Below are 24,074 nucleotides of genomic sequence, written 5' to 3' on the forward strand. Positions count from 1 at the left end.
TAATTTTTCAGATGATTTTGACCTTTTTACATTGTAAACCCTGAATTCCAACACCATGGCATGCCCTCCCAAAACTTAACTAATAGTTTACTTTATACGAATATTAAAACTTAAAATGAGGGACTAATAATAAAAGAATGCTAGGAAAAAAAATGCTAGAAAACTATCCTTATTGGAAACTTGGGTTATAAATAAATTCAAATAATAAAAGAAAAGGACTAACAAGAATTGGTAGCTTCAACAATGCTGACAACTTTCCATACCAAAGTGGCAGAGTGTTTAATTTTGATATCCCCAGTTTGACACGGGTTTCTAAACATATTTTCAGCATGCCTGATGTGCCTGCAGAAGTTATCATGCAAAGTGGCGTCGATATACAAGTGATGCTTTGGACTTAGCCAGCATTATTGTTTAAATAAGAATTAATCTTACAAATAACAGCAATCGTATATTCTACAGCGAAATACACGATAAATAAGTTTGGAAGTAAACGAGCTATGAACGAAACTTACCAAACAAACATTAACCTCTCAAAAACGATTTACAAAAATAAAAATTAGAAAGTGGTTAATGAGGAACAAAGACCGTTTCGCACATGATGCTCTGTATATAAGCGTGCTATCTTGGCCTCTAGGGTGACAAATCTGAACAATACACTTGCTTATTCTTTTGTTTATGCAAATCGCATAATGGAACTGTATGTTCACTTCCCAAACACCAAAAATAGTAAGAATGAAGATGTAATAACCCAATAAAAAGAAGAATGTGAAGAGACCATATAAACGGATATTACAACTTCAGAGCAGCTATTGCTTCTGATTTAAAATCAACTCGCAGACCCAATACACGCCTAACCTCTGCTGGAGTTAATCTCCAGGTCATAGGTCCAGAGTTTTCACCCCAGAAATCTAGAATCTCAGAAACCTTTTCTAAATTTAGAATTGTTGCCATTTGAGTAAGACGTGCAAACTTGTCTCTAACAGTTCTCTGTGTCATGGCACTGAAATGGCTTACCAAAGCTCTAGCATCTCGGTCAAGCTGAAGACCACCTAGCTGACTAAATCTTTTCTGCATCATAATGACTTCTAGCCTTTTCACAATGAAGTCAATAATCAAATGAACAAACGTGTCATAATTGTTAGCAGTCATTAGTGGCTGCAGCCATGCCACATTTGACTCAACGGCATGGAGAAGTCTCTGAACCCATGGGTCATTCACCTCATTATCTGCATACTCAGCCTCTGAAAGCTCATAGCTGATTGTTCCTACACTGTCTAATAACGGTCTTATGCGAGGTGTGATGGTTGCCACAAGTTGTTCTATGCCAGCATTCAAAGCTTGCTTGAAAGCATTGCTGCTATCTGCCAACTCAGTCAAACAAGATTTTACCTTTTCTCGATCAGCCGGTGCAGGAAATACCTGCATAAAGTAATTCAGTCAGTTAATTCTGCAATTTTAAAATGATATATACTATTATATAGGCAAAGCAAAGTGCCATAAATTAAAATATGAGCTATAGTTTATGATTCCACAGAGGACCAACCGACAAAGAGCTATATAAATTGAGAGACAATTCTTCAAAAAAATAAATAAATCTGTAACTCTATTCCAGCTACATTCTTACATTTAAAAGTGAAGGGGGAGCAGTTGATGAAGCTAAAGACAAATATTCCATATTTAATTAGCAAACTTGCACCAGTTTAAAATGGAAAAAATCCTTCCCAACAAACACAGTTCTTTGCTATATGGATACATAGAACTATAGATTTCATAATGAGATGAATCAGAGTTCTTTCTGGGGTCATAAAGAATCAGGGCATTAAGCATGTAAGTACTTCTATACCAATATATAAAGGAAATACAACTTTGCATAACTATTTTTGGTCTCTACAATTTTTAGGCCATTTTATCCTTATTCTTAATAATATTAAAGTTGTAACAATAATTAATCCTCTTTAATTATGCATATTAAAACTGACCCACCAACCAAAATTAGGTAACCACCCACTAACCACTTTCCACTTTCATTGGACAATTTTATCTTTAAAGCATTTCTTAAATTTTAAATTTTTCTTTTAACTTATATTATCTTCCCACTACTTTTATATTATTAGTTTTTTTTATCCTCATTTTTTTATTAACTGTATTTAACTTCTATTTTTTTATTATTTAAAAAATTTAGAGAGGCATGGAGTGCCTTTCTTCCCCTATTAGTTCATAAGGTGAAATCAATTCATCAGCATTACAACTTTTTAATTTTTAAACCATACTTCAAATGCATTCCTTGAATCAATCATCTCCATATTTATGTTAACAAAAGAATTGCTACAAATTTGACCATGTATTCATCACAACATTAAGGGGAATTTCATCAATACTTTGAGCATTAAGCATTTAAGTCCATAGTTCATACAGTGCAATCATCAATACTACAATTTTTTAATTTCTATACCAAACTTCAAACACATCCCTCTAATCAAACATCTCCATATTTATGTCAACCAAAGGATTGCTACAAATTTGACCATGTATTCATCACAGCATTCAGGGGAATTAGATCAATACTTAGAGCACTAAGCACATAAGTAAATAGATAGAAATCATCAATACTACAATTTCTGAATTTCTAACGCATACGTTGAGCACATTCCCTAATCAATCATCTCCATATATTATGTCAAGAAAAGTATTACTACAAATTTGACCATGTATTCATCACAACATTCAGGGGACAGTAACATCCTCAATCTGTGATTTTGAAATTGCCAAAATGCAAATCTTGAAATTGGTGTGTTCTATTATACTGTTGTCTTTATATATTTATCCAAGACTTATTTGTACATATCACATAAAACTCTAAACCATGTTATTACAGTTCAGAATTACATACATCCTGCACAAATTAAACAACACAAACTCCACCCACATGCTTATGCCAAAAACAATTGCTCTATTGATTTTCATCATGATTGTCAATAAAAATCAAAATTCTCTTATGAATGATCCATACACTAGCAATCTCAAATTACCTTATAATGGGACCCCAGGCACACCATGCATAGGGAAACAGTACGGCAACCATACTTACTGCTACAATTAATTTCATAATTCCAAATTTAATGAATTTCATCAGTCAGTATAACTGTTACGGTACAAAAAAAAATATACCACTCACCTCAGCACACTGTTCTTCAATTTCATGTTTTAGCTTCAGAACATATTCACTGCTAACATCCATATTATTCAAAGCTGTTGCAATTTCTGTCCCCGTCTTTTGCACGCCAACACCACCAAAGAACAACTTTGCACCAAGGTTTGGCTCTCTAGTTTTGTGCTGCAAGGCTTCATGATATTCATTACCAAGCAAACTACTAGCACCACTCAAAACTGCGACAACAGAACTGATATTGGAAGTGGATATAGCCCTCCGCAGGCAACTTTGCAATACATAAAACACATCATCCACCATAGAAGTGGTAAGGCTGTCAGGCACCTGTTCATCGATCTTTATCGCCTTCCTAACATTCTCCACCATGAAAAATCCCTCCAAAATGACATAAAAGCCTGTTAAATCCTGCGCCACCTTGCTGAAACTGCCACTCCGGAAAGCCTTGGTGGCGCGAGGGAGCAATTCGGGGTCAACAGAAGTAAGTGCTTTGATCTTGGAAATCATGAACTCAGTGTAATCCTCACCAAGCTGCATAAGGTTGAGAATCTCTTCCAAATACAACTCAACCTCCCGTGGATCAGGACCCTCAGGACCTCCTCCAACAGCAAGCAAATTGGTGTTGTGTGCATTTATCTCAGAGGACAACTTAGCCAACTGCCTATACTCCATATACTTGTTCAAAATCACAGAACCGCGAGAATCACACTCCTCCTGAAGCTCACAGATGGCATACACAATACCATCCTCCCCACAAAGACCACTCAAGATCTCACTATTCTCCTCAATCGCCAACACAATGTCCTTAAACAAATTGGTCAAACACCCAACAAAATTCACATTCTGCTGATCCATCATCTCAACCAACTGCTCAAACTCCATCCTCGACCTCATCGCAATCACCTTCTTCAAGTAGCCAACATACACCTGCAAACCCTCCTCCTCCACACCCAGCGGTGTGAAGAGCCGAATGAACCTGAAGAATGATGGATCGAGGTTGAGCATCGTGGCACAAGCTTTTTTAACTCTTAACATAATATATATATATATATATATATATATATATATATATATATATATATATATATATATATATGCACTTTCAGTTTGTAATATTTTTTTACATTGTCATCCAATTAGAAAAATGAAGGTATGCATTATGCCTATTAATTAAAGTAGCTAGCAAATGTAAAAATCGACAAACTCGTCATAGATAACAATTTAGTGTAAAAGTGCTTTACACTCATAGTGCATATACTACTATTTACTCTTATAGATCCATGAGTGAGAACCTGAGAATGGCGGGGTGGTCGCGCTGATCGACGGCGGCGGAGAGCTTCTTCCTTACAATTCCTTCCAACTGCTTCTTGGCGGCCAACAAGCGATCCCTCTGAAGCTGATCGGAGCCGGAATCCTTGTACTGGGCGTCGATCTGGAGGAAGGTCTGGACGTAGCAGGCGGCGGATTCGTAGTCCTCGGCCTCGAGGGCGCGGTGGACGCCTTCGAGGGAGTTGGCGCGTTCCACGATGGCGTCGATGCGGAGGAGCGTGTTGCGGACGCGCGACTGGGCGAGGTCAAGCTCGCGGACCTTGCGGCTGACCTGGTCGGCGAGGTCGGAGGTGGAGGCGACGTTGGAGAGCATATAGTCTGCGTCGGAGTTGACGATGTCGAGGACGTCAGAGGAGCGCTGGAGCTGGAGGAGATGGCGGTCGAGGTCGGTGCGCTGCGACAGAAGCTCGTCGAGTTCAACGTCCACCGCTCTCTGGTGAGCGATGCATTCGTGAAGGAGGCGCGTCATGGCGCCAACGTCGGTGAGGGAACGGACGTATTGAACGGCCTCCGCCGTGCCGAAATCGATGGATCCACCAACGCTGCTCCCGTTTTCTTCGTCGGCGACATTTCCGTTGGCCTCTGGAATAGCACCCATCATCAATCACATTCAGATCAGATCTGAAACAACAACTACAAAGAGACGGACGTTTTTATTTGAGTTATTAGGGGCATTTTATTTCATCCCCAATTTACATGGTAAAAATATATACTTATAAAAGAATATGTACTAAAGTATGTTTAATTATGAGTTATTTTTATAAATTAAATAAATAATAGATAAAATATATAAATATCTTAAGTTCTTTAAGAATTTAATTTTGTTTTGTATAAGAAACATTCTAAAAATATTATTTTGTTCTTTATATGCATAGTCAATTAAAATTAGACTAATGAATATATTAACGAAGAGAGAAAATAAAAATTTTCAAATTAAAAAATAATTAAGAGTATGTGTTATTAATATTAAGAATAATTGATTTAGAAGAAAGTTAATATTACTTCATATAAATTAGTTAATAAATTGTTATTTGAAGAAGAGAAAGATAAAGTTGAATGGATAGATTCGGCTTTTGGACATGGCAGTGATGGCAGCAGCTAATGCCGCGTGATTGGTGAAAGTAGAGGGAGTGCTTATGTTACAATGGCATCTATTAACTCACTTCCACTCCCTGCATCTATTTCATTCATATCTTCTGCCTCTCAAAAGGGAATCGCAGAACGTGATGCAGAAATGTCGCTCGGTGGAACAGTAAAATCTGCGTATGCCATTTTCCATTGTTCTGCTTCTTATTTCTATTCCTTGACTTGTGTCTGATACCCCGTCTGGTCTGGTCTTTCTTGCGTAGAGATTGTTGCAATTTTGCTTGTTTTGGGAGGATGCTCTATGTTCTGGTAACTGGTAAGGCTTTTGGAGAAATTATAAGCTCCTTTTGACCAAACTGAGATTGATGCGAGACGAGAACATTCCTGAATTAGAAAATGTCAGCAAGCAGAGTTGACCTACTGTGAAAAGTCCATTAAAATTGCAATGCTTCACTTGTTGCTGATATGGATGGTGATCCAAAAAAAAAAAAATAGTTTTCATGGAGTATCGGTAGTGCGTAAACATTGAACAAGGAAGATTGATGATTGTTTTGGAGTCCCTATTTCTAATCTCGTGAGGTAATGGTGCTATATAAACCAAACTGCAATTTATTAAAAAAAAAAAAAAACAGAGCTACTATAAACTGCAGCTATATTATTCAACCACCAAACTAAAACCCCTACCAATCCCGCTAGCATTCATGGACTCATCAGCTCCACCATAACCTACTTTGCCAAGTAAAACACATTGCAAGGAATTTTACAACATATGAAGGTGCAGCCTAATTTGCAAATGGGCATAAAGGCAATATTCAAAGAAGAAAGAACTTCCAATCTGGCTCTGCTTGCCATAGTCCTCCTCCACACACGAGTCACGACATACCAGATTAAACCGTTTAGCATTCACAACCAAAACCAATACAGTTTGTCTTCACTGCCTCAAACCGCCTGCATACCATGGCCAGCCTCAGAGTCAATGGAGGAACAAGGGAGCACTGATCACAACAAAAGAATTATAATACTCAGGGTCCGATATTGGTGGACTCTTGAACTAAAATTCGGGTTGAAATTCTTTTAGCAAAACTTATAATTTTTTTTTTACTTCTTTTGGGTAACTATTTGTAAATATTATAAACCTGTTCCCCAATTTTCCCGGACTTAACACCAACCATGGATTTTATTTATGCCAAATAAATGGTTATAAATTAAAAGTGCTCATACTTGCCTAAATAATATGCTGGCTTAGAAATCGGATATCTTATTATAAAAGCTGTACACAATCTCAACTATTTATTGTGGACTTGCATTCTGATTCTGCAATCAATACTGATCTAAATATTTTGCATGCTCTACAACATTTCCTGATTCCTGATACGCATGCAGAAGTTATTCTAAAGCCCTTAATCGTTATATAAGTGGTACTTGTGCAGTATGCAAGTGGTGTTGTTCAATTAAGAATTAGTTATCGAAATAGATGCAACTTCAGTTACTTCACACCTCACAGATACAACATGGATGACAAAAGCATACTTGTAAGTTGCAAGTCCTACAGACATTTTACTAAGCTCTTGACCTGGCTCGTATCTTCCTAATCAAGTAGTTCTCTAAACCAATGCCAACATCCACAATTCTAGTATGCCCTTTTATTTCAATCTTGAGAACTTCCTCCAAAGCACCACTGATTTTCCCATCATCATCCACTTCACATATTACAGGCATTATGGCCATCCAAGTATCCAGATGAGGAGCTTCCCCATGCTCTAGTGCCTTGGTGAGGACTCCACAAGCATCCTCTACCCTACCAACATTGCAAAACCCCTTCACCAAGGCGTGAACAACAGCAAAATGAGGAGAAAAATCTATGGACAACATTTCCTCCACATACTTACTAGCCTCATCAAGCATTCCCATGTCACACAAACCACTCACCAAAGTACGATACGACACGAGATTAGGCAAACACCCATTGGCCCTCATGTCAGTGATAACCTTGCAAGCATCATGAGCACGCCCTTCTCTACAGAAGCCCAATATAACAGTATTATAATGAACTATATCAGGATTGCACCCTTTGACCTTCATCCTACAAAGAAGCTTATAAGCCTCCCTGAGCTTCTTCTTCCTACACAAACTATTCAACAAAGTGGTGTAAGTCAAAGAATCCGGAACAAAACCTTTGTTCAGCATATCCTCCAAAAGATCAACAGCTCCATTCACCTGGCTCTTCCTACACAAGGCCTGCATCAAAATCCGGTAAGACTCGATATCCGGAACAAGATCTCTCTTAAACATTTTGTTGAACAGAGAATAGGCAACGCTAATGTCCCCGTTGAGACAGAAGGCGCGCATGAGAATGTTGTAGGACTTGGTGTCGGGTTCCACGCCGTACCTGTGAGCATCCTTGAAGAGATAGAACGCGGGACGAATGAAGTTGCGGTGGGAAACGAGAACCTCGAGAATGCGGTTAAGGTGTTTGGGGAGAGGCTTGCAATTGAAGTGGAGAATGGTGTAGAAGGAATTGAGGGCTTTGTCGGGCAAATCGGCCTCGGCGTAGACTTTGATAAGGTAAGTGAAGAGGGTGGGAGTGATGGGGTGAGAATCGAATTTGAGGCGACGGAGGAGATCGTCGAGGAGAGAGAAGTGTTTGGAGCGACCCAACTTGAGAAGGAGGATGAGGTAGCTGGAGTAAGTGTGGCGGAACTTGGGTTGGCGAGAGGCTAAGTCGAAGATTTCTTTGGCCAGAAGAGGGTCTGATTGGGAGGCTATTAGCTTCTGGACTCGAGTTGGTGACCCGAATGGGGTGTTGCCGCTGTTGCAGCTGGAGGAGTGGGAAGCTTCTTGTTGCTTCTGCCTATACAAGTAAAGGGGTTGCCATGGATTCAACGATGTTGGTCCTGAAGACGAGATGCGATTGGAAGCAACGCTGATTAGGGTTTTGGACCGAACAAATGCTCTATGCATCTCTTCGCTTTCCCTGGAAAGGGGACAGGCCAACAATGGGTTCCTTCTTTTACTTGCTTTTCTGCTTAAGAAAATACTCACATTCTTCTCAACCATTTAAATTTAATCTCTTAATGATCAATAAAAATTTAATGATAATTTAGTTTCTAACTTTAATAGTTATCTAATAGGTATTCTAAACGCCCGTGTTTTTCAAATATTAACTTATAATTTTTTAGTTTTTATATATATATATATATATATATATATATTTTTATTTTTTTTTTATCCTTCATATATTTATTTTTTTTGTCTTTTTTAAATAAATAATAATTTTATTATTTTTTTTTATTTTATAGTTTTCAATTACTTTAACAGTTAATTTTATATAGTTAAACATAACATCAATATTAAATTGATAGTTAAAAAATATAATTTATTATTAAATTGATCCATAAATATTACAACTTAATAATAAAATTTTCTTATAGATTTAACAACATAACTAATATATTATATTTTTTTAGACATTTAAAAATTAAAAATTTATTTTTCATCTTTTAAAGATGAATTCATTCCTGTACTCTCGAGATAAATTCAGCTATTAACCCAAATATTTAATTTAATCATCGCTAAAGTTTTTTCCCTCCAGTAGAGTGTAGCCTTAAGTGCCTATTGCTCGAGTAAATGAACTTGAAATCATTATTGGAATAGAGGCAGTGGTGGAGAGTGATGCATAATATTTAGGCCTTCTTTTATGACAGGTGGAAAGAAATTTCAAGTTTTAATTTTGTTCGAGATTGTGACTAGAAAAAGTTCAAGAGTGGAAGGGAAAAACTTTGTCTAAAATGAGAGAGGTCTTTGATTAAATTTGTGGTCCAAACTCCAGTCTCCAATCTATGTATACGTATATGTCATAGGTGTTGTTTGTAATTGTCACACTCTTTACGTAGTTAGGTTGATCTTGTTGAAATTTTTTATATATTGAGGTGGAAATGTTGAGAAACAAAATATTCATTTGGTTGCAGGATGCAAAGATATCCTCCTAACAAGGTGCAATATGATGAAAAGAGGTATTGACTATTGAGTGAGTATTGACTTGAACATACACTATATGTTGTGGAGAAGAAGAAGAAGAAACAGTGCTTCATGCACTCCCGTCAAAAAATGGCCTGGTTTGCCTCTCATTTTAGTATATATTCACATAATCAAGCATTGAGCATGACATGTGAGCTTTCCATAGGCGATATGACATCATAGGAATCAACATGCAATTCCTTCATAAAACAAATTAAACTTTTTTTCTGTCTTCAACAAGAAGAATCTGATACGAGCTTTCTTTAAATTACGAATGATATAAACTTTATACTTGGCGTCCGCCTGAAGTAAGCAAAGTTAAAGCATACTTCTTCTATTTTGGAAATGGCGAGATGTAGTCGTCAAAAAAAAAAAAATTGAATCCCAACTATATTGAGCTTCCAGGGGACGAGAGCAGGTTTGGTGAAGAATTGAACAACTAAATACTCCAAAAAAATCTTGTTGGGTTTGGCTTAATCCTTTGAGGCCATGGTAGCACTAGGAAAAGTATTGCTTATTCATGTCTCCTTCAAACCAAAACCTGCTAAAGCCAAATGTTTGCATTGGCTTTTGAGGATAAAAAAATAGTAGTAAAATATTATTAACCATCAATCATGACAAATGCACCAATTAATTATGTAATAATAGTGGACAGTAAAATATTGTTCTCACCGAGAATTATGACAAGTACCAATTAATATCAAGTGTATTAGTGGTGTTAATTTTCTTTTGTTGGAATATTAGTCATGTTAAATGGATAATAGTTGTTGAAACATAAGTGTAAAGTGAAATTTCATATCGAATAAAAATAAAAAAGTTAAATTTTATATAAATAATGAAAAAAATTCATAAATCTAACTCTTAAGATATATCAGTGTGATATCAAATTTACTTATCTAATTGTTCATAATTTATTGGTGTAAATTTTCTTAATATTTATCCTTGATTTTCTAACAATAATGGAGAGTAAAGTATTGTAACAAGAACCAATTAATACCGGGTAGGAATCCTTTTCCTCTTCACCACAAGCAACAACTCAGTCTTTTAAAATCCAATTCTTGTGTTTGTAATTTGAATTTTTTTAATTTAAATTAAGCCTAATTTCTAAGGTCAAAATTTCTTTTCCCAAATGAATTAGTGTACCTAATCCTTAATTAATATATCTAACCTAGTTAAGTGATGAGCACAAAGATTCGATTCCTAAGAATTCATATATTTAATGTTGTATTTCTAGGTACACTCAAACATCAACTAACAAGTTACAAGTAAGCCCGCCCAATTTGTAGAATATTTTCGTCAATGAACGGGTACAACAACGGTGACACTTCAGAGTATTTTTAATGGTGACATTTACCAAAATTTCTTAACCAGTTACAGTTTTAAAAACAAACTATTATTCTTATAATTAAAAATATAGCCAGGAACACACCTTTTGGACACACTCCTTTAAGTATATTATCTTATATGGGTTAATATTTATTAAAAATTACAAAATTTTATGTTTTCATTCTATTTAATGATTCTTTTTATTTATTTTATAATTTCATTCAATTTTAATTAATAAAAATATATTAATAGGAGTATGTTAGAAACACAAACACTTTTTCTAATTAAAATATATGGAATTAATTCCATCACTTTTATCTAGAATTAATCAAGTAATCTTTAAAAAATGAAGTAATAAAGTGCTTAAATAAAATTAAGTCAGACGTTTTTTTCAAATGGGGTACAAAGTAAAATAAAAAGAATTGACCCAAAAATGGTCTTAATAAACTCTTTGTACAAAGTCTAACAAATAACGATCGTTAGCATCTCACAAAACATGTGGTACAACTCTTCCAAAGATTTTTGGGAGTGGAGAGAAAGCACACTTGTCCATTGTCCAAGGTGGGATAAGTTGTTGGATATTCGCGAGTAAGGCTAAATTTGTCATCCTCTTGTATATTTTAAATTTTAAGTAAACTATTACACAGATTAAATCATTATATTTTCTTTTTCTGCATTTTAGCCGTGCCCGCTCAACATGATTTTATTATGTCTTTGAGCGTGATGATTAGTTCATTCGAAGATTTGATTAAGTAAATAAGTACATAATCAAGTAAGTAATATAATTTAAATAACATTAAAAAAAAGTCACTTTAGAATACAAATACAAAAGACCTTTAAACATTTCATATATATTTAAAGTAGATTAAGAAATTTAAGCATTTTTGTTATATCCAAATAAATGGTTTTTTACCAAACAATTTGTCTCATTGAAGAAACCATAAAGGGACCACTAATGAGATTTTGGCAAGAAACGATTTGCACATTTGTTTGTCAAGTGAGTCAATTTCAACACAAAAAGTCAAATAGAAGGTGGACAAGGGTTACGTAGATTCAGTTAGAAGTTGGGCGAAAAAAAGAAAAAAAGTGGTAGGAGAGACAAATGTGAGAGAGCATGATTGAAGAAAAAGATGCGGTGGTGGGAGAGCCACAGAATCAGGAACGTTCCACGTGTCAAAGTGGACACCAGGAGCTCCGAAATGTGGTAGCGCATTAATGACGTGGCATTCCTGGGCAAAATAAATATCTAATTGGCTGAGTGGACCCATGGCGGAGAATGGGACACGTCTGCACTCCGCTGTTTTGACGGAATGGAGTGAGAGTCATGAGATTCACATGACAAGATATTTTCTAGGATTTTCGCGGTTGAAGGCCGTTTCAAAATTGCGAAATTCTCTCTCTCTCTCTCTCTCTGCCTCCACTCAATTCAGCCAACTTTTCAGATATTTTCACTGCTCAACTTAAGACTAAGCATGAGGTGCCTTTTCCTTCTTCTTTCTTTTCTTGGCCTCCAATTAGGGCTTTGACATTTCTTGCTGTTATAGTGTGGTGTTTTGATTAATGCAGCCGCAACTTGTTTGAAAATGGGTCTAGTGGCGGCTGACAAGGGTTCGATGCAGACCCAAGAGGAACAGAGCGACAATGCCTCCGCTGTTCAGTGGGAACGCTTTCTGCCTCGGATGGTGCTTCGGGTCTTGCTTGTCGAAGCTGATGATTCTACTCGACAGATCATTTCTGCACTTCTCCATAAATGCAGTTACAAAGGTTCTTTTCTTTTCTTCTTTAAATATGTTTCTGAAGGAAATATAAACCACCTTTCTTTCCTCTTAAACATGTTTAATAATAGAACACAAGTAGTTAATTCAATAACAACGTTTTCAAAAATTCACTTCTCCTTCAACGAGGAAAGCAGCGTTTCCTGTTTTTGAGGTCATTCCACATCGAACTGCATTTTTTGTTATCCATGCATGTAAAGTAGAATCGTGGAGAAAAACATTGAGGCTATGTATGTATCTCTAACGTCATCAAATTGCTTCATCACAAATATAGTAATTGGTAAGTCAAACATAACAGCAACAAATGGATAAAACCCCAACAGCGTTATTTTCGAGAGACGAGGATCAAGGTAACGGCACTCGTTAATCAGGGGAAAGGAACGGTTGGAGAGGGTTTCTGAACTTACAGTTTTAGAGGTTTGATCTAACTGGCTATCAATCTGGTTTGATCCACTTACAGCTTTATGTGGTCGTTTTCCAGCATGCCCAGCTTAGCCAAGTAATTCACGCGTGCATTAGCTGAAGAACATGATCCACCTTCACTTTGTTATGAGAAAATCAATCTTCAAAATGACCTTTCGACCTAGAAGCTTAATTTAAGTTAAAAAAAAAAAAAAAAAACTAATCACAGTGCACATGCACTAAATAATGTTTTTTAATTAAATATTATGGGTAGCTTTGCTCATGAAAATGTGTGGTGTTTGATTTATGTATTGCGTAGTGTAGGCACTGTATATGTTAATTCCTTCCAAGCTAGTGTGTGAAAGATAAATTTATCTTTAAGCTCAAGATGCTTATGAACTTCTTAATGGTAATTTTTACATGCAGTTGTCGCATTTTGTGACGGCTTAAAGGCATGGGAGACATTGAAGAACAAACCATCTGACATAGATCTCATATTAACAGAAGTGGATTTGCCATCAATATCTGGATTCTCACTTCTTACTTTAATCATGGAGCATGACATTTGCAAAAACATTCCCGTCATAAGTATGTGTTGACTTGGTACTGTGTAGCCTTAATTATTAGTAGTTAGATGTGGCTAATGGACTCAAATTTGTCTCAACTCCTTATGGTTTTGCAGTGATGTCTTCTCATGATTCCGTTAGCATGGTACTCAAATGCATGTTAAAAGGTGCAGCTGATTTTCTTATAAAACCTGTTCGCAGGAATGAGCTAAGAAACTTGTGGCAGCATGTATGGAGAAGGCACGCCGTATGTCATATGCTTCAATTTTATTCTGGCAACCTTCTGATGTTTCTTTTGTCTGTTAGTAACTTATATTTACTTTTCTTATTTTAATTTTATATTTTTTATACAGATAAGCAGGCCTCCTCAAAATTTTACACTACCAGAGATTGAAATTGGTTTTGCTGCAGAAAACCATGCTGCAAGCAATGACTCTAGTGGTTCTGTGGCTTCTACAGCAAAAAATGGTGAATGCAGCGAGAAAACAAGTGAGGCTCAAGTAAGTTTTTCCTCCCCTGGCCCCTAAACCTTCACTGGAATGTTAGATATGTCAATTTCTCAGATTTCAGCGTGTTAGGTGTGAAACAGCGGTTAACTTTTAATTGTCCTGATTTAATTTCTGAAGTTTTATCTACACTTTCATTGCTTGACCTGAGAAACATACAAAGACATAAACCTAGGATCCCTTGTACAATATGATGCCAATCTTCTCCCAACTAGGGAAATTTTCCTTTCTAGGTTAGGCTGGCTTCATGAAACTTCACATAGAAACTGCATGTTTTGCCAACTCCTGTGCAGAGCACTTGTACATCGCCATTTTTGGAAGCTGAGAGTACATACTTGGAAAATATGCAGGATATATCGCAGCTGAAGAGGTCTTCAAATTTGAGCAATATTGACACGGTGAAGCATGAAAATTCTACCAAATGTGAAAGGGAATCAGATAAGCATAATGATGAAGCTGGAGGTGTGCAACTTTCTTTTATTTCTTACTTTTGCTCAAATTTTTTACCCTTATTTTGTTTCTTAGTGACAGTTAGCTTGTATTGCAGAGAAATCACTGTTTGTATCAGAAGATTCAAGGTGCAACAAAACTTTTAAACCAACAGGTTTAAGGCTAGGTCAAGGCTATGAATGCTGTGAAACGAGAAATCAAGATGTAGTTCTAAAAATAGAGTTGATCAAATCCAATCCTGAAATTAATACAGATATTCATGGATGCAGTGATGAACTGGTAGATCCTTATACCGGGGCCATTGACTTGATTGCTACATTCAAGAATCTTCCAAAGAGCACTGATGAAAAATGTAGTTTCAGTAGTGGTAACACTGCCAAGTTTGATTTTGATACACAATTGGAACTTTCTTTAAGAAGAAGAGATTTTCCTGGAAGCTCATGTAAAGCTGCATCTGAGGAAAGGCAATTATTGAACCATTCAAATGCTTCTGCCTTTTCTAGGTGAGTTCACTATTTGGTTGTGATTTTTTAATTCTTATTGAAGTATTGAAGATTGGTGTTGTACAAAGCTTTCCTTGTTCTAACAAAGTAACATTCAGCAAAATGAAGTTTATCTTTGGTTTCTATAATTTGTTTTATACATCTTCTTTCTAGTGTCTTTCTTATTTTTGCTTATGTTGTTCTACATGTCGGACTAATGGTGTTAAAAGCTGACTAAATGGTGATATCATATGGACTAAAACAATTGACACCAGATATATTGTTGTGTTTTATCCTCAGTCATCAGCAACTTAAATAGTACTTCACAAAATTTGAAAGCCTGAATTTTTTTTGGAGGAGGGGAGGAGGGTGTGCTGACCTATACATAACTGTACTTTTTCTCTAGGTCAAGAAATCAGTATCAATTCTTGCATTCCAAAGCATGTTTGCTATTGCACTTCTCAAAAATACGTTAGAGAATTTCTGATGTGATAAAATCCTTATCTGCAGGTATAGTAGTAGTAAGTTGTTGCAGCCCCTTTTTCCAACACCATCAACTATCTCTGCTAAATTAACAAATTCCAGTCTGAGTTCTCATGAATCCCATAAATTCTCAGAAAATGCATCTACTTCTCATCAATATGGTGGAAAAAATCAAAATCAGGAGAAAATTATCACTCCAGTCATTGGTCAGTCTGGACAAGTTGATCCAAAATTACCAAACAGTCAACTTGGATATTTTCCTGCTACAGGGGTTACTTCTGATCACAAGTCTACAGGAAATGGAAATGTCTTCCCTTCTATGCTTTATGCAGAATCAGGTGTCCATCCCATATGGACTCCAAAATCAGTGTGCCAGAAAGAAAGTTCTCCATTTCCCACAATCACTTCATCCCAGTCCAATCCTCAAAGTCACAACTCAGAATGTCATCTCTGGTCGGAAGATTCAACCCATGCTTCTGATAAAAATTTAAATGATCAAATTAATTTGGATTGTGAGACACATGACTCTCCTGATGCTAGTCAGAGTGCTGGTACTAGTTTTTTCCACGACACAGCAAATCATAATAGTAGCGGTGTATACAGAAGCATGGGCTGCAGAAGTGATGGAAATGCTACTTCAGCTAAGGTAGCCAAGGAGAGCCATGGAAGTTTTATTGATAGTGGTCACTGCAGTTATGATGGATTCATAGGGACAGATTCTCATCGCACAAGCCACCGAGAAGCAGCTCTGACAAAGTTTCGACTGAAGCGGAAAGACAGATGCTATGAGAAAAAGGTATTGCAACCGTGCTATCACTGCTTCTGAAAGAGTTACTCTGAAAATATTTATGGTAGTAGCTCTAAGGGTAAATGTATAATCGGGGCATCATGCAATTACTTGGTGCCATGTATTCCTGAAATTACCAGAATTTAGGATTTGAAACTTCATTAATTTATGATTAATGCAATCAGTGGTTTTAGTCAATTTGGAAAGTCCTGTAGCATATTTTTAAAATCTCACCATCTTGAATCTGGTTAGTTTCTTGTCTTAGTTGCTTAGACATACATATTTGGAAGATTCTTTCAAATGCTCATTATTCAAATTTCTTGCACAGGTGCGATATCAAAGCCGGAAGAGATTGGCAGAGCAGCGCCCCCGGGTGAAAGGGCAGTTTGTTCGCCAAGTACAAGATGATCATCCAGTAGCAGATGTGGGTGGTGGTTCCTGAAATTGTTTTGTTTCAAGTTACCTTCATCATTGAATTACAGTCTGACTTCCAAATCTGATTTGCCTTTCTCGACAAGGATTAACTGTAGGGTCTAGTTTGTCTGGTGAAATTATGTTTCCTCTTAGCGTTGTTAGTATTTTCTTCTGGCTTGTTATATTGGCTGTTTCTTAGAATGTAGGATTGTAAGTATTTTGTAGGTTTGTTTTGAAGTTTTGATTTTACCTCGTGTATATGCTTTCTTGATTGAATACTAATATAGGGCTACTATCGTTATATAGGCAGTATGCTTGTGTCTTGAAAGATTGAATTTTTTTTTTTTTTTTATCTCGGCAAGCATCTCTGGTTTGCAAGCAAACGATCTTTTTTTAATCTTTACATTGATCATTTGAGCATCCTTTTAGTTGCACTATCCAGAGAATCTAGTTAACATCAGTGTATTGGCAATATGTATGAGATTCGAAGTAGTCACTACTTAAGACTCCTGGAACATTGCACGTTGAAACTATTGGCCTCTGAAGTTCCCTTATGATTTGTAAAAGTACTTGTATGTTATGGGGTCATGGTCCCCCCTGACCGTTCATGTACTTCACTTTTCTTTTTCCTGATTCCTCTCTTTCTACGTGTTTCATTAATTCCATCTGAAATGATCGCCAAGCGTGTTAACTAAACGCAGAGTGTTAGTGAGATGTACTCCAGAAAGCATTTTCTAGGCTTGTTGGAACTTGGAGAACACTTGGTTCCGGTTGCAAATACATCCATATCCATATATTATACAAGAGTAATCCTAGATGAAAACAGGGCAGCGGTTTTGCACCGAATGCATAAATAGTGTGAACAAGCGTGATGTGTATAATTAAATTGTATGTGACGCGTGCATACCAGTTGTGGGACAAACAGTATGAAGAGTTTGCTGTAGGATCTGACGAGGCATATGGTCCAATCGGAACCAAACATTTGTATAATGGAAGTGAAAACACATAATCACTTGTTATCTCATCTCTCTTTCATTGCATGCATAAACTGTTCATTTTTCTAGTCTAAGCTTATCCATATGTCGGCCAAAGGAGTCAAATTGAGCCACATCTCATTCTTTAGTTTTTGTTTCCTCCTCTACTTTTGTTTTCTTAGGTGCTTCATTTATTTTCGAGATAATTTTTTTTTAAAGCATCATCACCTGCCCCACATGCCAAAATAAAAAAAGGAAATTATTCTCTGTTTTTAAACACAAACTGCAAAAGGAAAGGGTGAACTTTGTTGGTTCCACATTCGATTTTCATTATAGGTTTGACTATTGGTATCATCTGACATAAGCAGCATGAAAGCTAATTGTATAGCTTACATGTGAAGAAATTAAATGAGGCACTTGATTTAATTAAACTTAAGATTTTATATTGTTACTAATGAATTAGTATTGGTTTATCTTTTGTTTTGGGGATAGCTAATTATAGGATATAATTATTAATAATATATTTTTATACTTTTATTTTTATTATGGAACGAAATTTTATGTTAAACATTGTAAATAGCTTGTATTTACTTTTCTATATAGGAGTCATTATGAGATTTCATCTTTCGTCAAAAGACAACCTTGCACATACAGTGTAGATGCAATTTTTTCTATGGAAGATTTTACGTTTGTCTGATAGGAAAGAAAGAAATAGAGTAGATAATTAAAATGTACATTCACTGACTTATATACTTAGTATAGTAAGAGATAGAAAAAAGAAAAGTGAAAAGTATAATAATATAAGTAATGTAAAATCAAGAGAAGAAGAAAAGAAAATAGAGTGAAAGAGATATAAAAGTGCTCCTATAGCAAGTGACCCAAGTCCAACTCTCCTTTGTGACATTGGTGATCTTACGACAGCATCTTTCGCCAAGAGTTACACGATTAAAGTAGTTAATGTAGAAAAGAGAAAGAGCTGCCTAAACAAACAAATGCCATATATATACAAAAAGAAGAAAAAGAGACCCGGCAACACGTGTATATATGCAAAAAAATGTGAAGTGAAGTAAAATTATGTAACAGTTTCCTCGTAGATTCCTCTCCTATATTGACCTCCCATCTCTCTTAAACAAACACACAGCGACATAGCAAAATACTAAAAAATGTCAAAGGACAAAGTTTCCGGTGATCCAAGACGCGCAGTGTGCACAGGCATCACCATCTTCCTCCTCTTAGCCGGCGTCACTCTCCTAGTCCTCTGGCTGGTCTACCGTCCCCACAAGCCGCGCTTCACAGTAATCGGCGCCGCCGTCTACGACCTAAACACCACCACCCCACCGCTGATGTCGACCACCGTGCAGTTCTCCGTCCTCATAAAGAACCCGAACAGGCGTGTCTCCATTTACTACGACAGGTTCTCCGCCTTTGTCTCGTACAGGAACCAGGCCATAACGCCGCAGGTTCTGCTGCCGCCTCTGCACCAGGAGAAGCGAAGCTCGGTGTCGGTGTCGCCGGTGATGGGAGGCACGGCGCTTCCGGTGTCGGTGGAGGTGTCTGACGGGCTGGCGGTGGACGAGGCTTATGGGTTGGTGGGTCTGAGGCTGATATTTGAGGGCAGAGTGAGGTGGAAGGCCGGGGCCATCAAAACTGCGCACTATGGACTGTACGTTAAGTGCGATGTTTTGATGGGTTTGAAGAAAGGGTTGGTGGGTCAAGTTCCTCTCCTGGGAGTTACACCCTGCCATGTCCATCTATGATTATCATTTATATAATATCTGGTTTTGTTTCTGTCTGTAATAATGTTATATATTGTGAGTTTGCATTTGGCCACTGGGGTGTACGTGGAGTCCATGCTTGTGAGTTTGAACGCAGGGTGTAAGGCATCGTCCACAAATTTCTATGCTTTTGTTCTATCCCTTTTTCACTCCTTTCTTGATATATATTTATTTACAAGGGAAAAAGAAACTGTAACTTATTTGTAGGCAATGTGTGAATGGATTAATCGATTTTGTCCTAACAGAAGAAATTAATTGATATCAATTCAAGTTTGTATAAACCGCTTAAATCTAATTTAATTAATCCATTTTAACAAACTAAAGTAAACGCTACACTCAACATTTTCATTTCTCTTCATAACCCCACACACACGAAGCACGCTTTAGAACTTATTTGGTCCACACTTTAACATTTGCATCAATTGTTACCTTATAATAAAATCCGTTAAGTTAATGCAGTAAAGTAGTTCCACCGATGAATTGCTCTGTTGCTTATATGCGGTTTTTAGAAATTCGCATGGTTCCTCCGCTTATGAGATGATCAAATAATTGATGAATAATTAATTATTCTTTTTTATTTATCTATTTTAAACAGTAGACGAATAACGAAATATAATTAATATCTTTGTTTTATTTATTATTTTTTTAACTTTCTAAAACGACTTTTATTCTTTCTTTCATTTATGATAAGTATATAAGATATTTAACAATTATTTTCCACGTCTCTTTTATTTGTTGTTAAGGTTATAGCACACATATTAATAAAGGTGATTTATTTATTTATATGTGTTAAAATTATTTCAAATTTCTTAATATGTCTCATATCCCTCTCATTTATTATTTAATATTTTAAAATTTATTATTTCTCCTTTTATGAGATATAATTAAGAAACTGAAAATTAATATATACTTTTATATTTTAAATATAAGTTCACATATTGAATGATAATATTTTTAAAAATTTTATTCAACGAGAACATTTTTAGAATTTTTATTAAATTAAATTAAATATTTATAAAAATTATTATCACGCTTGTTGAGTCACATGTCATATAATAATATCATGTACTGAACATTTTATTTTAGTTTGTAATTTTTTATTTCTTTCATATATGCTTCTTAGTTTTAATTTTAAATTTGATTTGATTTAACAACTAGTCCTAAAAAATTATTTTTTTTCCATCTCAAATCACTTTTCTTTTTTTCATTATCCGTATACTTGATTTTTTTAACTACTTATATCTTTTAACTATCATTTTCATCTTTATTTTTAAATTATATTTTGATATATTTTTTAAAAAATTATCAATAATTAAAAATAATCTTGTATCAAAATATAAATATTTTTTATAAATCTAAGAATATAATTTATATGTTAGAAAATATTTGTTCACTAAGAATTTTAATTATAATATTTTTTTTTCAAAAGCTACAAATGAAAAGAAATGGAAATAATAGATAAAGATGAAAGTATAATTAAAAAGAGAAAAAAAGATTATATATCTGCAAAAAGTTTAATCATTTTATGATTTTATGATAAGTTTATTGACTTTTAAAATAATTATTTATGATTAAATAATAGTATAAAATTATACAATAGTACATAAGTATTTAACTCAATTAAAAATATAATAATTAACAGATAAATCAACACTGAATGTTGGGCATCGCATCTATGAAGTTTCCTCTGTTGGAGTTTGATTTTCAGAGTGAAGCTTTGTTCTGAGGGTAATGGAATCCCTTTTTTGTGATGCCAGTGGATGATTTGACTGACTAGTGTTTAGTGGAATGAAGAACCAGAAATAGTAGTTGGTAGAGGGAATCACTTTTGGTTATGCGCAGCACTGCACAGAATTGATATTCGATCCAGGGTCGAATTGTCGAAACGTGCAAAGAATACAAAGGCACAGGTGACGTCATTCCATTTTACGGTTTTTAACGAAGCTGTTAGTTTCAATTCAATATTCCTTTTAGCTCAAGTTCAATTATTTTTATTGAGTTTTTTACCGGCATAATTGTCATTTAGGAGACTAATTTTCGTGTTGAGAGGTACTGAATAAGTTTTTTAAATAACTCTGAAATTGAAACTCTTAGTAGGTAAAATTCTCAAGAGTGATAGGACTTACGTCTAGTGTCTCTCTATTCATCTTTTGATATATTTTAAATGATCTTTATTGAGTTATTCAAATATATTTAAATATGAGACTTATTCAATAAAATAAATAAAAAGTGTGCTAGCTGTTCGAACTTAAACTCATGTTCTTGTCTCTCTCTTTTCTTTTCTCCTAGGTTTTCCCCTCAAATTAAAATCAACAAGATCAATTCCTTCCCAAATTATACCCTTTCTGCAGATGCTTGTTGTCATGCTCCAACATTGCTTCTATCTCTTAAGCAACTAAGATAGTGTTGATGTTCTTTTTTAATTTACACGTTATATATATTTTAGTGAGATCCTCACTAGCTCCCAAAGAAAATCAAATAGATCAATATATACAATGATAAGGTTTCCTTCAAATTCATGAAGTCATCCATGCTAGCATTAGATGTTTTTTCTTAACTTTGAAACCACAAAGGGATAATTGAAGAAATGATATCTACTTGAAGTAGAATGATTATTACAAGAGTTACATTTATTTTCAGGCTAGATTACATCACATGCGATAAAGTATGGTCAGGAAGCTTATTGCGACAAGGTTGCATCTTCAATAAAATACTGAAAGACAGATCTCTTTTGTGTGAACAGAATCTAAGCATCAATTCCTCACTCTTTTAGCTGCTTCCAAGTATTTCGCTATATGTTTCCTTTACCTTTCGTAGAAAAGCTTCCCTGTAATTGTAAGCAAATTATTGAAATTAAACATTTATCATGAAGTTAATTCGTTGAACCAAATTTCAGTAAATTATTAAACGTAATTCGGCTCTACCTGTCTGGCTTGAAAACGAAGTTCTTGTAAGCAAACCACTGCAAAGAAAGACAAATTGCAGATGAATAAATAGATAGAGGTTCCTAAACCCCAGGAATCTATTTTAAAAAAATAAATAAAATAAACTACTAGTGTTCCTTTTCATGTAAACAAACAGTTCTGCCTTACTCTGATTATTTAACAATGTAAATATATATACTATCATACGAGAGTTAAAATATAGAATACTATGTAAGAAGCAAATTAATTAAGGGAAAGTGTTATTATCCAAGTATCTGATGCAGTTAATGGAAACAGTAAAATTGAATGGACTTACCCCAGTGTAGCCAATGCCTACGACCTCAAGAAGCCCAGGAATTAAAGGAAGCCTATCAATTGCCTGTTATGAGTGACAATCATTAATGTTAACAACAAAGTATTCTATACATACTTAATGATGATAAGATAATGCATTTAAAAAGTAAATAAATAACGTACTGAGATCATCCCAGCTGAGCCCACCAATGCAACCACACCAGCAACGGCCAGTGAACTCACTGCATATTTATCTTCAACTTTGTCCCACTATACGTAGCCAAGTAAGCAGCAACACAGTAAGTGTAAGTAACAACTAACAACAGAGATCGATATATACATTAATTAGTTGATCCTTACAGCTTCTTGAATAGTCTTCACAATCTCTGGCGTCTCGGCAATAGAGAGGTCAGTTGTGGCGGCAACTTCTGCTGCGGCTGCCTCTCTTGTGGTGGCCATTGCCATAAAATTGCGAGCAAGCCTACGACCTGAAAGAATCGAATTATGAGACGACAAAAGGTTTTTTATTTATTATTTTTAATCTGTAATAAATTGATTGACTCACAGAAAGCAGTGGTCTTCCAAGGACGAGTCTGAGAGTGAAAAGGTGGAGGGGGAAGAGTGGGAAGGGTGACGCATTGTCTTGGAGTTGGAGGCTTGGCATCAACAAGGGTGGATGAAGAGGATATAGAGAGAGTGGAGGCCATCCCTGCAACTTGTTCTGTTAAGGATTCTGAGGCCCCCAGGGAAAGAATATAGATTATGTTGTCCAGATATTTATTTTCCCTGTGTGTTTCTAATTTTTCTTGGCTTATCAATGTCAATGCTGTTTCATAATCTGCCACAGCTTCAATTGCTGAACCACTCATTTCTTTTCATTCTAGATAGTGTGTGATGACATGGCTGGAAGATAGGGCTTTTATGGTTTTTCATTGGATATTAGGTTCCTGTTGCCCTTTATGAAATCAAAACTTTTCTAGATCCTTATATATTTCTTACAAGGGTAAAATTAACCATGCAAAAGTATCTTCTTCTTTTGGACACTTGAGTTCAGCTTTCTGACTATTTTCTGGGTAAAAAACGGCAGCACAAAATATCTGATACCTCAATTTACTATGCTGGGAATGAGCAGGGGAAGGGGATATAGAATTCTCCGATCTAATATATTATATAAAACACAATTATATTGTGTCTCTGTCGTGACATACATTGATTCAATTAAAACTCACATAAAATCATAAAATATAAAAAAAAATAAACAAATCTAAATATTAATCAAATCAAAAATTTAATTTAGGCTATAAAAAATTATTAAATT

At 35.4% G+C, this 24,074-nt stretch overlaps 4 protein-coding genes across 5 annotated transcripts; 2 read left to right on the top strand and 2 right to left on the bottom strand.

Annotated features, from left to right (window-relative positions):
- Positions 1-530: 530 nt before the first annotated feature.
- On the bottom strand, positions 531-8,610 carry LOC114407839 (conserved oligomeric Golgi complex subunit 4-like). The gene is given in 5 exon segments (XM_028371103.1): positions 531-1,419; positions 3,176-4,142; positions 4,459-5,116; positions 6,666-6,685; positions 7,155-8,610. Coding segments are annotated over 5 exon segments (3,663 nt in total). The 5' UTR covers positions 8,543-8,610; the 3' UTR covers positions 531-789.
- Positions 8,611-12,276: 3,666 nt separating this feature from the next.
- Positions 12,277-17,209, top strand: LOC114407840 (two-component response regulator-like APRR5). Of its 2 annotated transcripts, none has more exons than XM_028371104.1 (9): positions 12,277-12,401; positions 12,491-12,688; positions 13,528-13,689; positions 13,784-13,914; positions 14,021-14,167; positions 14,467-14,635; positions 14,721-15,126; positions 15,616-16,384; positions 16,704-17,209. In XM_028371104.1, exons 2-9 carry the CDS (start codon positions 12,508-12,510, stop codon positions 16,815-16,817), a joined length of 2,079 nt encoding a protein of 692 aa, XP_028226905.1. In that variant the 5' UTR covers positions 12,277-12,401; positions 12,491-12,507; the 3' UTR covers positions 16,818-17,209. The 2 variants fall into 2 exon arrangements, with proteins under 2 accessions (XP_028226905.1, XP_028226906.1); XM_028371105.1 differs by having other exon boundaries at positions 14,524-14,635.
- A 1,443-nt stretch (positions 17,210-18,652) lies between these two features.
- LOC114407841 (NDR1/HIN1-like protein 12) lies at positions 18,653-19,744 on the top strand. Its single transcript, XM_028371106.1, has one exon. The coding sequence runs from the start codon at positions 18,927-18,929 to the stop codon at positions 19,518-19,520; it is 594 nt and encodes a 197-aa protein (XP_028226907.1). The 5' UTR covers positions 18,653-18,926; the 3' UTR covers positions 19,521-19,744.
- A 2,256-nt stretch (positions 19,745-22,000) lies between these two features.
- Positions 22,001-23,640, bottom strand: LOC114407842 (protein CURVATURE THYLAKOID 1B, chloroplastic-like). Its single transcript, XM_028371107.1, has 6 exons — positions 23,322-23,640; positions 23,117-23,244; positions 22,940-23,026; positions 22,779-22,841; positions 22,463-22,500; positions 22,001-22,365 (listed from the first exon to the last, which is right to left on the bottom strand). The coding sequence occupies exons 1-6, from the start codon at positions 23,623-23,625 to the stop codon at positions 22,308-22,310; spliced, it is 678 nt and encodes a 225-aa protein (XP_028226908.1). The 5' UTR covers positions 23,626-23,640; the 3' UTR covers positions 22,001-22,307.
- Positions 23,641-24,074: the final 434 nt, after the last annotated feature.

This window comes from Glycine soja, chromosome 3 (assembly GCF_004193775.1).
Source record: "Glycine soja cultivar W05 chromosome 3, ASM419377v2, whole genome shotgun sequence".
In the NCBI taxonomy this organism is placed as follows: Eukaryota; Viridiplantae; Streptophyta; class Magnoliopsida; order Fabales; family Fabaceae; genus Glycine; species Glycine soja.

Coding starts and splice junctions, on each gene's coding strand:
- LOC114407840 (XM_028371104.1), top strand. CDS start 12,508: ATGGGTCTAGTGGCGGCTGACAAGGGTTCGATGCAGACCCAAGAGGAA. Junction 12,689..13,527: donor CCATAAATGCAGTTACAAAG/GTTCTTTTCTTT, acceptor TTTTACATGCAG/TTGTCGCATTTTGTGACGGC. Junction 16,385..16,703: donor ACAGATGCTATGAGAAAAAG/GTATTGCAACCG, acceptor TTTCTTGCACAG/GTGCGATATCAAAGCCGGAA.
- LOC114407841 (XM_028371106.1), top strand. CDS start 18,927: ATGTCAAAGGACAAAGTTTCCGGTGATCCAAGACGCGCAGTGTGCACA.
- LOC114407842 (XM_028371107.1), bottom strand. CDS start 23,625: ATGAGTGGTTCAGCAATTGAAGCTGTGGCAGATTATGAAACAGCATTG. Junction 23,245..23,321: donor TTGGAAGACCACTGCTTTCT/GTGAGTCAATCA, acceptor CGATTCTTTCAG/GTCGTAGGCTTGCTCGCAAT. Junction 22,366..22,462: donor TTCGTTTTCAAGCCAGACAG/GTAGAGCCGAAT, acceptor TTACAATTACAG/GGAAGCTTTTCTACGAAAGG.